Source organism: Perca fluviatilis, chromosome 4, assembly GCF_010015445.1.
Source record: "Perca fluviatilis chromosome 4, GENO_Pfluv_1.0, whole genome shotgun sequence".
Classification (NCBI taxonomy): Eukaryota; Metazoa; Chordata; class Actinopteri; order Perciformes; family Percidae; genus Perca; species Perca fluviatilis.
In genome coordinates this window covers 1,421,781-1,438,109 of record NC_053115.1, presented here as the reverse complement: position 1 = coordinate 1,438,109, position 16,329 = coordinate 1,421,781, and the positions used below count along the sequence as shown (strand labels likewise).

At 40.7% G+C, this 16,329-nt stretch overlaps 1 protein-coding gene across 1 annotated transcript in view; it reads left to right on the top strand.

Annotated features, from left to right (window-relative positions):
- Positions 1–16,329, top strand: part of slc41a1 (solute carrier family 41 member 1) — a 33,905-nt gene that overhangs the window by 10,795 nt on the left and 6,781 nt on the right. The window contains exons 3-5 of the mRNA XM_039796303.1: positions 3,312–3,419; positions 10,741–10,812; positions 14,502–14,646. Of these exons, the coding sequence (XP_039652237.1) occupies positions 3,312–3,419; positions 10,741–10,812; positions 14,502–14,646 (325 nt within the window). The remainder of the gene's footprint in view (positions 1–3,311; positions 3,420–10,740; positions 10,813–14,501; positions 14,647–16,329) is intronic.

Here is a 16,329-nt window from a genome sequence, read left to right as displayed (position 1 = left end):
AACTGTTCACACAATACAGTAACGTGAGCTATTTAAATGATCTGGATACATGGTTAAATGTAATTTGCTCCTACCAGTGTATCACCATATGTACTTGTATCTGTACCGAAACACTGGCATTTGCATGATGGCTCTCCATCTATCGTTGCCAACAAGTTTTTCTGGTTTTACGTATACGATGCAAGCAGCATTTTTTTGTCCATGTCTTTATCTTACCCGGCGTAATAAGCTGCAGCTACCCTCCTTGACTGCAGGGTTTTTACCTGTTCCTCCATGATAACGACCAAGCAGGTTTTGTTAATGTTACCCTCGCTAATTCAGTGCAGGCAATAGGCCATCTTTGGAAAATAAAACTTTTACCATAACCAGTGGACAAACATGCGATCACGTCCCTTTAAGATAGTAAATGCCCTAAACATATATTTGTAAATCTTTACAATCATTCCCTGAAAGAACCAAGCAGACCTGCCTTATTGCACAATCCAAATTTTCTTCAAAACTTGCAATTTTAACGATGTAGCTTGAAGGTTGTTGTGTTGTTTCCCCGTAGCGAAGGGATTTTGAGAACGCTAATACACAGAGAGCAGAAACGGACAGGCAAATCCTGACATGTCAGCCTTTATCCTGGAAATGTACTTCCGTTGCCCCAGACTACGTTCCATCAGGTTCAGCTTCCCACTCAGTACAGAAAGTTCAGTGATCATAAATGAAATTGGGCCATGTTGCTCAACTGGGCAACCCAACCCTTGTGGGGCTTGCATTCCAAAGCTCCTATAGGTCTGTACACAGAGGTACTGGGGTTGTCCAGTAGAGTTCCTGGAACCGAGGAGGTGGCCATGAGGAGGGAGGGTTTGCTTGGCTCAGAGCCAGTGTTCCAAGGAGACAACAACATATATCACCACAGGGGAGGCAAAGAGGGAGATAGGGGAGTAAAACAGACGTAGAGAGAGAGGGGGAGAAAGCTTGAAAATAAGCGGCTGTGAAATAAGAGAGGAGTGCTCACAGAGGTGCTCACAAGGCTGCTGGGTTGGCAGAAGGCAGTGGGCCAAGCTGAGGGACTGGCTGTTGGAAAGGAGCTCTGCTTGGCCTGATGACAACAAGGGGATAGACAGAGGGAGTTTAACCCACACTGGAGTTTTGGTGCCACACCTACTGATACAACACAAACTAAGCTGTAGACGGGACTATAATGGGTGCCCTTATCTGTCCTGTACAGTACAACATAGTGACATATACAGTGGGAGCAACATATCGAAACAGAAATCCAAGCTTGCTAGTGTGAGGACAACAGTGTTTGTATGTAGCTTCAACGTCTGCTACTCCTCGTCTATTTTCTCCTCTTTTCTTTTCTGTGTCAGCTGCAGTGAATATTGATTCAGCTCTGGGCAGACTGGACTGTAAGTGCTGGGGGCCTGTGGGACCGGCCCCAAAGATAAGCACTTTTACTAGGGATAGATCAATGGCCTCAGCCTTAGCAACAGCTTTGTGTTTGGCCAGAGTAGACCCCAAACCTGCTATCACTGCATGAACTTTAATGGAGGCACTGCAGAGGGAGGCCCTTCACTACAGTGACAAGCCTAGAGATTCACAGGGAACCCAACTCTCAAGAGCTGGCCAGCAGCCATGGAGGAGGTTATCTAGTGGCAGGTCTTATAACACCAACTATACATTTCACGAAAGGCTATCTAGTAGGATCAGGATGTGTAGCTGAGCAGACACGTTATCTTGCCAGTGCTAAACATGATTTGTGATTCTCTCAAGCAATCTGCCTAAGTTGTCCTTTAGATTAAGCTGGCCTAGCTCCTGGCTGGCTAGCTCCTTAGGAAAATGATGTTCCCATTCCTAAAGCTACGTTTGGTTGACTCAGATTGGTTGAGGAAACAGCCAACAGTGGCTATAACACCAGACCTTTGAATTGCTAAACAAATCAAATGTGTGCAATACAGAGGTCTGGAACCAAGCTCCACATAACCCTAAAACAATACATGAAATTGACTTTATACTTTGTGTTAGGAGGGTTACTTTTAAAATCCACTACAGATTACTGAATACATGTCCTAAAGTGTAATTTCTAAGGTATTCCATTAGATTAAGTAACATATTCTAAATACTTCAAATTACTTTTAGAACACTTCAAAAACGTCTTGCTGAGCTCATTTGACTGGGTCTTCTATTTCCATGCCCCCATGTCCTAGCTGTGTGTCTCCTCTTCCTTTGTCATGTGACAGGTGCACATCACTTTAAAAAAAGAAATCTGTTTAGATAATGCTTGCCTCATATGCATTTTAGAACAAATAAATCAAAAACAAACTAGAAGGGCACTTGGAGAGCGCAAACCTTCGCCAAGGCCATGCCCCATCTCGCAAAGCTAAGGCAAACATACAGTAGTTTGAGTATCAGCCCAGTGATTCGAATCTGCTCCCAAATGTAATGGGTTCTTTCTTGGCCCATGCTACATCCTTCCACCAAGTTTCGTGAAAATCTGGCCAGTTGTTTTTCTGTAATCCTGCTGACAGACCAACAAACTAACAAACCAACCAAAATGAAAACATAACCTCCGTGGTGGAGCTAATGAAGTAAATATATTTTTAGTACTAACTTTTTTCAGAATACCAACAATTTAAACTGTAATGGATTACAGTTACTCATGCTTTGTATTTTGAATATGTTATCCCATTACTCCCCAACCCTGTTTATACTTACATGAAAGGTTCCTTCTACAGAGAAAAAATGAAATGTATATAAAAATGCTGTATACATTGCAGAAGTAATTATGAAGGTACAGAGTTTTGCATTAGTGTGAACCGCCCATGTGTATTAACAGGAATATTAATATTTGTTCAAAGTAATAACATTGTTATCATAACTCATTTGTAATAAACCATGTTAGTTATAGAGAGATATGAGGCAGGCCAGTGTCCTTGTGTTAAAGCTGCAGTAGATAAGGATTGGTGGGTAAAGGTGAAAGAAGGGAATCACAAGGGAAAAGAAAAAAGGGGAGAATGTAAGCCAGAAGAGGAGGATGATAAATCATTTCTACACAAAGTCCCAGTGACCCTGATCTTGTTAGAGGAGAGAGCTGAAATGATACATAGTGTAAAAGGTCTGTAGAGACACACTATCTGGTCCATCACACAGGTCTGGTTTCACCGCTGAATCAATATTAAAGAACAAGGTCACAGATCCATTCTGCTCCCAACTAAGGACCCACTCTATACATGTACTGTAGGTGACAGTGTCCCGTGTCTCTGTGAGCAGTGTGTTCATTATGTCGCTGTTGTGTTACTGATATTACATGGTGGTGGTTGCAGCACTGGACGGTGTTTACGGAGGTGTCGGAGGTGTTCATCCTGGTTCCAGCACTGCTGGGGCTCAAAGGCAACCTGGAGATGACGCTGGCCTCCAGACTTTCAACAGCGGTAAGAAATGTGTGTGTTTGTGTGAGAGTGTGAATCTGTGTGTTGGTGAGGTCTTATCTTTAAGACAGAGACTTAATAGTTATCCCAAAGTACCAAATTTACAGTATGTCCTACCCGAAGTGCCATTGTCTGTTTTCTATTGCATTATTCAAACTGAAAAAAACTCATCTCTAAAGTAGCCATGTGTAGAATTGTTTTGTATATCACTGCAGATTTGTCTAATTTTATTGTGGTTGTGTTTAGTGTAAAGTTATCTATTTCTCTTTGCGTGGCAACCCCCATCAGACCCATTAAAGCTGAGTGTTCTTGGGGTCAGAGGTTATATTGCCAAATGTGACCTGGGTTTCAGATAAACTGATAGCAACATTCCTGTCCCGTTCACTTGAGCACAAAGGTTGGTTTTGTCTTAATATCATGTTCATCTCAGTCATTCACTGAGTAGAGAGAAATAATTTGGAGCAGTATATATTTTTGCGTATATTAATTTGAACTAGTAATTACAATAGCTTGTTAGGTACTATGCTGGTTTAGTCAAACCAAAGGCCATGCTGTTGTAGCTAACAGACCAGACTGTCCACACCCAGAAAACGACCGTATAGATCGATTCAACGCCCCATATTTACATTTCTTGTTAGGGTGCGACCTCTGCTGGCTGTAGTAATTATCGCGAGAGCAAACAAGGAAGTGAGGTGACAAAGTATAAGGGCGGCAAATTACGCGTAAGGAGGGATGGGTCAAACAAACACAGGACTTTTGACTCATGAGACCGTGTTTTGTGTCCCGTGTGAAACCATAAGCCAACGGTCACTTTCTGAAATCAAGTTTCCCAGTCACACAGAGTTGTACAGACCTTAGTCCGTGACGCAATAACATCTGTGACGTCACGTTACGTCCTCATTTTAGTAGACATCTACAACTGTAGGCCTTAAAAAGTATTGTGTTCTAGGTCTTAAATCATTTTAAACAGGTCTTAATGGTCCTACGCCCATGTAACGCTACCTCTAATGATCATTGAAATGTTTTTTATGTACTTCTGTAGTTCTTTCTTTCGATAGTCCAAATATAATCTGCTGTATATGTACAGATTATTATTACTCTGTGTCCTTTTTATTCAATTTGAATACATTTATGTACTTTGCAAGTATTTTTGTGACTTTGGAATTCGTTATACTTTTATGTTGTGATATAGGTCTTAAATTTCATTCATAAAGGTCCTAAAAAGGTCTTAAAGTCTTAAATTTGACTTGGTAAAACCTGCAGAACCCCTGTGTATACAGCCAATCTCTGATTCTTTTTTACTAACCCTGGCTAAGTATATTTGTTGCCTAAACTTAACTTATCTAGTTCTGTTTCACGTTACCTAGGTGTTTAAAACTGCACCCGTTACATTAAATGGATCAGTCACATGATTAAAATATCCACTGCGGTCACTTGATTAACATAGTCATACATGTTGTTTTGGGAGTCTTTGACAATCAACCTACCCACATTCATGTTACGGTATCTGTTTTGTGATAAGCTTACTGTGTTTGATTTAACCAGATATTGAAGGTCTTAGTAGGGTTAGCAGCTAGCTTAGCTTGCATAATTATAGCTAGCTTATGTCTGCTGGCTAACCATATTCACATTTTAGACATGTTACATGGCACTTTGGTCTAGCTGCAGGGTTTCCACAAGTAGAATGTGATGCTATTGGTACATCTATTGTCTGTGGTTCATGCCAATAATGCCGCTCTCTGAGCTAAAATGGTCCATTGTATAGTCTGAGTGTTCAATGACCTAGCAGAGTTGGTGACCAAAGGTTAGCAGCACACCCTACAGTTATGAAGACATAAGAAAATGAGTCCAGTATCGCTCTTAAGCCCACCAATCCTCACATTCTTTCCACTGGCCTGTAGAAAACAGGTGACGAAGCTGATTGTCTTTGCTAACAGCGGCCCACCCAGCATGAAGAGCTCACCGCAGTCACAAAAATAATCTATTCTAACAAGACATTTAGAATTAGTCTGACAGTTTTCATGCCCTGTAACAAGTGAATATCACATACTCAGTGGTAGAAGTATTCAGATGTTTTGTAGAAATACTCTTACAAGTAAAAGTCCTGCATTCAAAACTTTACTTAAGTAAAATAAAATTAAAAAGGCACCACAAGAAAGTACCCAAAGTAAAAGCACTAATTATGCAAAAAGACCCATTTCAGTATTAATATAATCACTTTAATATTGCAGCTGGTAAATGTGGGGCTAAGTCTTATCTATTTATAGGCCTACACGTTATATATTACTGGGTCGCTTGTGAATTTATTACTGGGGATAAAGTCTAATTGTCTAAAATTTGAATATTTGATGAGACACAACGGTTGCTTTTTTTTGGTTTCAAATGTTTTTAGTTAGTGTTATGCCTAACTTCCCCTGATGTTTCCATATTATTTCAGAGTGCAGATATGACGGTGAATCAATGACAGATTGGGAGACATTGTCACCAATGCTTCAACACTGATTTAACAAATTGTCAATGGTTGTTGGAATCTGGCTACGATATTAAATCTGGAGCCTGTGTGGCTCTTTTCAAAGTAAGGACAATGTCCTGAAAGAACTTACTGTAGCAGACAACATATACATGATATAAGTATCGTCGTTTTACATGGAACCAGGGACATGAAGAGGATGTTAGAGGGGCAGGGGCCCAAATTTAGCAAATAACTAAATAAATATATCCCTGGAATGACAACTTTTGCAACACTATTAAAGGGATATGAAAATGTATGTGTTTAAAACAAACCCATGACCAAGGACATAGGTTTCATGTCAACATTGTATTGCTTTCAAATATTTTTGTTATCCCTGCTGATTCAACAACACACATGTAGGCATCATTTAGTTTTTTAAAGTCATGTTTTAAGACTTCAACAGAATTAGCAGATATAATGACTTTATTTGTATTAACTTGTTTCTTTTTTTGCACCGGTCCCATTTGTCAAGCTGCATAGTTTAGAGTTCAGCATAAAAGGATTCTCACATCCATCATCACAAAGTAGGCCAGAGTGTGGTGCTTGTCCTGAGACATTACTGTTAGCTCTCTGCTGGCTGGCCCCAGCAGGACCACGTTTCTTTCCATGCCGCCGCTAATTATGTGCAGATTAAGACCACTGTAAATTTCCTAATGTGCTTATTAGTGATAAAAAAAATAATGTAATCCCTAGGACTGGCTGGCTGTAGGAGTCTTCAATTCACATGACCGTGTTTCCTTTGATATTTCTTTTCTTTGAATATTTCACTCAAACGAGTCTTGTCTTTCTACTTTTTATCAACACGCAGTTGTTTTCTCACTTCTGTCTTATCCCCTCTCGTGTTACTGATTGTACGTATTTGGATAATGATATTTTTTGGATTACAAGAAATTGGCAGCACCTGCACTGCAACTGTCTCCAAGTTGCAAAAACAATACAACATTGACCACACTATAATTGAGCGATTACAACCAATACAAAAGCCTACTTTATCCTCATCCTATGTGTATTAGATGTTTCAACATACACTGCATTCATATATGTGGCTCTAACCATGTAATCAAGAGATTTGACCCAAAGTGAACAAGTTGCAAATGAATGGTGTTTTTAAATGTGGAGTGATGCTTTTGAATCGTAGGCATCGTGTTTCAGCCTCTCATCCTTCTTTCGTCCTCTGTGAATCACTTTCACTGATGATCCAAAGACCACTAATCCACACACACACACACACACACACACACACACACACACACACACACACACACACACACACACACACACACACAAAGCTAAGGTCTATGCATCATCACATATCTCATAACACCAGGCGATGCTTCTGCAAATTTCTGAGCTCATCTGTGTACTGAATCAGTTTGCACATTGTTGTTCTAAAAGGAAATTTTTCTATGAGTTGCAAAAGCTTGTTCTGTCTGAAAGCAACTATATGCGTCCCTTCACTTGTGGAGTTGATTGTGAGTCTATGATGCCCCTAGCCTGGCCTACATACTTCCGCTCAGTTTTCATTTCCCTTCAGTACTCCGTCTGGGTTTGCGGTATATTCTTGGGTTTTCTCCGGATAAATATTTGGCGGTCCAATCAGTGAACAGAGGGCGTGGCTGAGAACAATGCAGTGAGGTTGTGCACTAGTTTGAGTTGTAGTTCCGTTGTGGCAATGCTGCCGAATATCCCGAAGTTAAAGCCCGAGCAAGAACAATCTTTGCTGAGTTGTGTTGGGGGGCCGTGATGTTGTGGCCCTAAGCCGACGTCACGACCAAACGTTAGCGATTGGTTATGGCAGATCCAGAGTGGCTCTGGGCAGATCCAATAGTTTTTTTTTTAAATTGTATTTTATACAAGTGATACAAGACATAAACAGACAGTCACATAAAGAAAGAAAATAAATAAAAATAAAAGAGTAAAGTAAAATAAAACTAGCAGTTGCAGTGCAAAATTAAATATTTAATTTGCTTATTCAGTCACTTTTCAAATTCCTACCCCTATATATATATACAGTATATATATATATATATATATATATATATATTACTGTAGACCATTCTTCTTTTAGGTATAATTCTAATGGAGACCATTCCCTTACAAAAACATCAAGCATGTTTCTTAGTACATGTGATAGTCTCTCCAATGGCAAGATGGACATACATTTTTCATACCACATTGTAATATTAGGAGGATCTTCATCTAACCATTGATGTAGTATTGTGAGGTGTGCAGCATACAAAGCAACTCTAAGAATGTACCTGTACCTACGATCACAATTAGCATCCAGTCCCAGTACAAAACGGTATGGATTTAGTGGAATATCAAACCTAAAAATGTTCTTAATCTCGTTTTGGACCGATAGCCAGAAACTTGAGATTTTTGGACATGATGTCCGTAAGTGTCACAGCTATTTTTACATTTCACACATAATGATGAGCACATAGGTTCATATTTACATCGAATAGCAGGGCTAACATGCAGTCTGTGGATAATCGTATATTGAGTCTCATAGGATTTATTAGAACATGTAATTTTCTTTGCATTCAACAAGATCCTTTTCCACAACCCCTCATCCAGTTGGGATCCAAAATCTTCACCCCAAGAAGTTTTACTATTAATCATAGGGGTGATGACAAACATTTGAGAGTAAATATAACTTGAAACTTTCTTCTTTAAGGAAGAAGACTTTAATAGGATCTTTTCAAGCGGATTCGTACTCAAGCCACTCACATATATATTGGTATAGAATGGATATAGCTCCTAAACTGTAAATAACGGAAAAATTGTGTTTGAGGGAGCTCAAATTCAGTTCTGAGTTGAGAGAAAGATTTGAGCAGAGCAGAGATCTTGTATTTGAGAGATACCAGCATCATTCAATGTTTTAAAACCCACATCTAAACAAGAGAATTCAAAATCAGGATTGCAAACAATAGGCGCCAGAACACAGAGTTGATTTTTAATGCCAAAGGGTCTACGTACTTGATTTCATGTTTAAGGGTATTTCTAACAATCAAATTATCTTTCATTCCCTGTAGTGAGATTGCATTATTTATAAATCCAATAGTTTTAAACTTCAACAGAGTACCCGCCTTCAAGGAAGTTAACACTTGTCAAAGGAGAGAGGCGAGACTCTCTGTACAAATGAAATGGACCAGAGTCTGGTAGGACCAGCCTAGTGTACCAGAGTCTGGTAGGACCAGGCTAATGGACCAGAGTCTGGTAGTACCAGGCTAATGTACCAGAGTCTGGTAGGACCAGGCTACTCTAGACCAGAGTCTTGTAGTACCAGGCTAATGTACCAGAGTCTGGTAGGACCAGGCTAGTGTAGCAGAGTCTGTTAGGACCAGGCTAATGTACCAGAGTCTGGTAGGACCAGGCTATGATGCCCCCATGCTTTGCACAGACGTTTGGCTTTCTCTTATCTTTCCTGTCTAATGTCTGTGGCAGTCTGCCCCCTCTGAACGACAGAATCAGAATCAGAAAAGATTTATTAGGGTTAGGGTTAGATTGGCTGAGGTAGCAGGAGGAGTCCATGCACACATTTACATGGTGCTGATGGGTGAGGAGTAGGTTTGTGTGGCTATGTGGCAGATACACAAATCCCAATGACGCACAGTTCTAAACACATGAGCGTCAATCTCCCTGTCATGCTGCTAGAAGCAGTTGTCAAATAAGGATGGTGCTACATTGTGAGACTTTTGAGAGGGAGACACACAGAAAAAAACAATATTAACACCCAGTCATCAAGACCATCTCACTATGGCTCTTCATTATTAACCAGTTATTAAACATTAAAATACTTTTAACATTGGTTTATCTTTATGTATAGTCATAATGGATTTTCAGCATTAAAAAAAAACTCCCATTCCTGCCTCAATATAGATTATTTCACTTATAATAATAGCATGTCTTTTTAAGTTTTGCACTACTTTAGTGTCTCTAATCCTCTTAATATTTGTTTTACAGTAAGTCAGTTAAGAGGATGTATTCAACGTTTTACTGTATAAAAGTTAAAATCTTTATACAATCTTTATTAAAGCGCCATTACAGTAATCAACACAAGCCAACAGATAGTGTGTAATAGTGTGTTCTTTAGAGACATGTTTCTAGCTGCCTGGCCAATATAAGTCCAATATTCACTCTCTCTTTACCTTATTCACTTTCTTTTGTTCTCCAACAACTCATAAGAAAAGTCTGTAGCTGCTGGATAATTGTGAAGAACAATTGTTAAAGTAGAAGTTAAACTGGAATTATCCTCCAAACTTTTCTTAGAAACTCCGTACACCGCTTTATTACATAAATCCAAGCATGAAGCAGATTTCCCTCCCCGCAGACTTGTGTGTGTTTTCATTGGTGCAGATGTTTCCTTCCCTCTACATATGTAAATGTTAGAGGACAGGAAGGAAGAGGAGATCCTCTGTTTGTGTCCTCTCACTGTGGATGAGCATCAGGATCATTGCTCTGGACACACAGTAGCCCACTGTAGCCACTTGAGACCGTGTGTTTGCGTGTGTGTGTGTGTGCGTGTGTGTGCGTGTGTGTGTGTGTGTGTGTGTGTGTGTGTGTGTGTGTGTGTGTGTGAGTGTGAGAGAGAGAGAGAGAAAGAGGGAGATGAGATAAGTGGAGTCTGCCACAGGGTGGGGGATCAGATCAGAGTGTCTTTGTCCAGAGAACTGACATCTGATTGTTCTGATGGGACCAAGAGGCCACAGCATGGACACACGCTGTACACACACACACACACACACACACACACACACACACACACACACGATAATATGTTGAACTTGTGTGTTCTTGTCTCTCTTTCAGGCTAATATTGGTCAGATGGACACAGCTAAGAACATGTGGAAGATGATCATGGGGAACTTGGCCCTCATCCAGGTAACTGAAACACATCTAGAGGACGATGAAGTCATCTCTCTGACCATGCTTAACCAACCAGGGTACTGGGAGGAAGAAATCCGATTATGAGTTTATGTGCTGTTCAGTGTTCTAAAACGCCATTTATATGTGTGACTCTGCATTGAATTATTTGGGATACCACAATGCACAGCTACAATAGCCCCTTTTGGGGGGTCAATTCTTAATGTAAACATTAACCTGATGCATTATAAAAAAATATATATATATATATTTGAGGGTTGCTTCTTGCTTGTACAATTTACAGCAAAAGTTCACTGACAATTTCTTTTTATATCCAAGCAAAGTTGGTAACGTAACTGAAATTTCCCTTATTGATATCAAATCAAATCGGAAATGTAATCGAATTGGGACCTTATGAATCAGAATCAGATCGATTCGGGAAATCATTGGCGATACCCAGCCCTAGCTACAAGTAGTGAGGCTTTTTCTTTTTTCCTGTCAGACTTTTGTCACAGCTACATGATCCTTGTTCAGGATTTTTATCATGCACAAAACAACCTTTAAAAACCTGATTACGTGGCCGGGTTGGCTCAGTAGAGGTTTACTCCTCTGCGCAGCGGCCGTGGGTTCGACTCCGACCTGCGGCCCTTTGCTGCATGTCGGTCCCCCTCTTGTGGGACTTGAGTAGAAGTTGAAGTGCTCTTTAAGCACCACACTTAAGTAGAAGTAGTAAAGTATTCAAAATTTTTTGTACTTAAGTATTGCAAGTAGTTTATTTTAAAATGTACTACTCAAGTACTAAAAGTACAAGTATTGTGTTATGTAGTTATTAAAGAAAGCAGTCAAAAGTTTGTTCGCTGAAGCACGGAAGGGAGGGGGAGGGGACGGGATGAGGAGGAGGGAGGGGCGAGCTAGTCTCGTTTTGTTTGAAATACTTTGAACATCAACAAGAATAACGTCTCCCAACATGGCTTAGAGCACCTTTAATCTGCTGCATCAATAACTAAATAGAAAGGGTACAAACTTACATCCTCTCTGACCGTAATGAAAAGAAACACGACGCGATCTCGGGGATTTCTTACGTAATTAGCGTAACGTAGCCGTAACTCCACACACTGTAACCTCCACAGTCTCATTCACAACAGTAACGATGCAGCACATAAAAAATTTATCGAAGTAAAAGTATTAAACTCATCGAAAATATGTACGCAAGTAAAAGTGGAAGTAGGAGAAAAAAATAATACTCCAGTAGAGTACAGATACAGCCTTTTAGTACTTAAGTAGAGTAGTGAAGTAGTTCTACTTCGTTACTATACAGCTCTGCAAAAAATAATCTTTAAAAAAAACAACCTGATTACAGTTTAACATGGCCAAATAATTAGGGTTTCTCTTGGACCCTTAACCTGATCAAGGAAACCCAGTTTTTGCTTTACATAACATTTCAGGAATCAAATTACTGCCACACCTGGGAACAATCTGGTTTCATAAGTGCACTGTGTGTATAGTAAACAGAGCGACGGATCATTACTGGACACACCAGTAACACTAGTGTACTGGGTGACTTCAAGCTTCTGAGCTCTAGCTCTGATCAGAAATAAGAAGTGACAAACACACACACACACACACACACACACACACACACACACACACACACACACACACACACACACACACACACACGCTACACCAGCACAGTGTGTTTCCACATATTGTCTGATCTGACTGCACCTTCAGAGCGATAAGGGTTAGGGGTGTCACAATTTTTCTCTCTCCAAGCCCGCCTACTTTCACACGTCTGAAGAAAAACAGGCTTGCCTGCCTAAAGCTTGCAGCTAAAGAAACAGGGTAAAGCTAGCTTACCAGTAGCCTGCGGCTGAACTTTTCCAGACACCATGGCCACTGCGGGACACAACAGAACTAGAAAATCCCCCCGCTTCCCTGAAATCACGGTTGTGACAATGTTTCACCTTCCCTTGAGTTATGTTAACACACCACGAACTGTAAAGCCTGTGGGCTCTGATTTTACTAAATGCTGTGTTCAGGTGCACCTCGTTAACCTCATGGTGCATTTAATTGCACCTTGTAAACTCTGAGAAACTCAAACTGTTGTTGTAAAGTACCCTTCTGCCATCTAGTGGCTCCTGCTGTCACTACTGAAAAGAAATTTGAATCGAATCGTGACCTTAAAATCGAGAGTGAAATCGAATCGTGGATTTTTGGAGAATCGTGACACCCCTAATAAGGGTCTAAGTTGAAAGTCACTGAGATGTCAGTCAAGCACAGTTTGAAAATAACTTGTGTCCTGAGACAAAGAGCTGGTGGGACAGGAAATAGCATGGGCAGGAGACTGCAGGAGCTTTTTCCTCAAACACTATTGTCATTACTCTCAATTAATGTCCTTGCACTCACTGCAGCCTCTCATTTCCTGCTCCTTCTCTGAGCAGTTACTGTACATAAACAAGGATATCAACAACCAATATTTCCAAAATGAGAGGTCAGTCTCTGTCAATCCAGCTTGATATATTGGTATATGTAAATATCCTATTGTGAACATTCCAATAATATTTCATTTCCCCAAATTGACTCTTCATTTGGCCATTTCTGAGGGTCTGTTATTTGAAGTGGGCTTGTGGTTGTGTAATGATTGGTGAGGCCATAGTTCCTGGAACACTTCCTATAAAGAGGCAGGGTGCAATCACATTGGGTCACACTTCATCAAAATACTTATATTGGAGATTCACATTTTTTGTCTATTACTTATTTTGGTAGTTGTGACACTGTGTTTAGAAATAGTGTTCCCCTCAGATAAAAAGCTAATAACTGTGAGTAAAAGTGAATTAACAAGTTGTTTTCTGGGGTCTGTGATATTGAATAAATCAAACTGTAAATCATACTGTATGTATGAATGCCATGAAAGCTTCAACAGTGTGTAGATTCTGAAAGCTGCTCAGATGTAACAGGATACTCTCACATACACTCCCCTAAAGGATTATTAGGAACACCATACTAATACCGTGTTTGAGCCTATCCTCTCAATATGGGCCAACATTTCTAAAGAATGCTTCCAGCACCTTGTTGAATCAATGACACAAAGAATTAAGGCAGTTCTGAAGTCGAAAGGGATCCCCCACAGCATTACACCCCCACCAGCAGCCTGCCCAGTGGTAACAAGGCATGACGGATCCATGTTCTCATTCTGTTTACGCCAAATTCTGACTCTACCATCTGAATGTCTCAACAGAAATCGAGACTCATCAGGCCAGGCAACATTTTTCCAGTCTTCAACTGTCCAATTTTGGTGCGCTCGTGCAAATTATAGCCCCATTTTCCTATTTTTAGTGGAGATGAGTGGTACCCGGCGGGGTCTTCTGCTGGTGTAGCTCATCCACCTCAAGGTTGTGCGTGTTGTGGCTTCACAAATGCTTTGCTGCAAAACTCGGTTGTAACGAGTGGTTATTTGAGTCAAAGTTGATCTTCTATCAGCTTGAATCAGTTGGCCCATTCTCCTCTGACCTCTAGCATCAACAAGGCATTTCCCCCCCAGGACTCCAGAATGCATTGAAGCAGCTGCCATGTAATTGGTTGATTAGATAATCTCATTAACGTGAAATTTAACAGGTGTTCCTAATAATCCTTTAGGTGAGTGTACGTCTGAAGTTTACATGTTAACTGATAGCTATATCCACCATTTTATTGTGTGTGTTCAGGTCCAGGCCACAGTGGTGGGGTTCCTGGCCTCTATAGCTGCTGTGATCTTCGGCTGGATCCCAGAGGGACACTTCAGGCTGGGCCACGCTGTGCTGCTGTGTGCCTCCAGTGTGGCTACTGCCTTCATCGCCTCTCTGCTGCTAGGTATATATGGCCACCACACAGGACGTGAGGGATATTCACAGTGTTAACAGCTACTCATCAGGCACAGGGGCGATTCCAGGACTTTTTAAGTGGGGGGACCGAGAATCAGTCAGGGATGGCCCAATACAGCATAGAAAATCTGCTTAGAAATATAGGAAATATTAGATAGGATAGAACAACACAGTGTAATTCTGCTAAATAAAACACATTCCATTCATTGATAATTTCCCTTATTTTCATTTTGAACAAATTGTAAATCCAAATACAATACACATTTTCTATAGGCTCAGTCTGCCATTTAAAAACTGGTTCCATTATATCAGAATGCAATTGGTTCCGAAGTTGTCACGTATGCTAGCGGACATTAGAAAGGTAAACACTGCTCAGAGACTACAATGGGCATTTTTTATAGGCCCATTTACAATATAGAAGGTAAATATACACTAGAATATTTCCGTAAGGGCCTTTTACATATTGCCAAATGTTGATAATAACATGTATATGCCTGTTTATGGTGAAAATAAGCGATTTATTTCAAGATAGCATATCCGTCCCATTGGGTTACACTGTAGAGTCATCTGATGATGGTATCCAATATGGCGCCCATGATTTGAGATGGACACACTCTCTCTAATGCTCTGGTGAAGCCACACCTTGACCGCCCCCTGGGGGCTGGCAGCAGTATAGGTCATAAATTACGCCTCCTCCTCCTCCATGTTAGTGGATGAGTAGTCTACATCCTTTGTGTTCCACTCCGGTGCTGCAGTATATTCCGCCGGATGTTTCCTTCCTCTGTCTCTGTGTTGGCGTTCTAACCTCCGGTGGATTTGTGAGGACTATGGTTAACTGCTCCTCAGATCTCTGCAGGGTAAATCCAGACAGCTAGCTAGACTATCTGTCCAATCGGAGTTTTCTCTCGCACGCCTATTTTGCAGCGGCTCTGTGAGTAGTTTTGCGGCTCCCATGACGATTCTGATTGGTTCAAAGAAATGCCAATAAACCAGAGCACGTTTTCCTCCCATCCCAGAATGCTATGTGGAGTAGCCAGACCCTCCTTCAGCGCGCTTTGGAGGAGTGTCTGGCAAAGCGAGACTAGTGGATTTTAGGTAGTTCTGATCACGCTGATATTTGTTTAAGTGTTCATTTTTCTGATTAGCTCTATGAAAGAGATTCTATTAAACGGGGTGAAACGTCATGATTGACAGCTGTGATTGACTCGCGATTGGTCGGGCAGAGTTTATGTGCGGGACTTTGATACCGCAGCTCCACCGCCCGATCATTACTGCGCAGACTCTGGCTCCAAAATTACAAGATGGCAGTGCCCGTATCTGGGATACAAAGCTTAAAATTCCATTAAATTCCATTCATTGTGTTTTTAATGGCTTTTATTAACTCAAAAACTTCTCTTCTACTGCTTTTTCTCCCTATTGCCCTTGAGCGAAGGCTTTCTCTTATCTGCCCTTGACATGAGAGGACCCTGTTTGTGGTTAACTGCAGTGAATACTTTCCTGTTTCTGTAAGAAACACAACATAATATCATTTATAACTGGTCTAGTGCTTTTTAAAATATTGTAAAGCCTTCAGCCTCTCTGGCCAGCAGCCCTTCATTGCTTCAGGTCTTCTCACTTCATGTTTTTAACCCAACCTTGTTATTGCAAGCTTCAGCTTTTCCTGGTGGAAAAC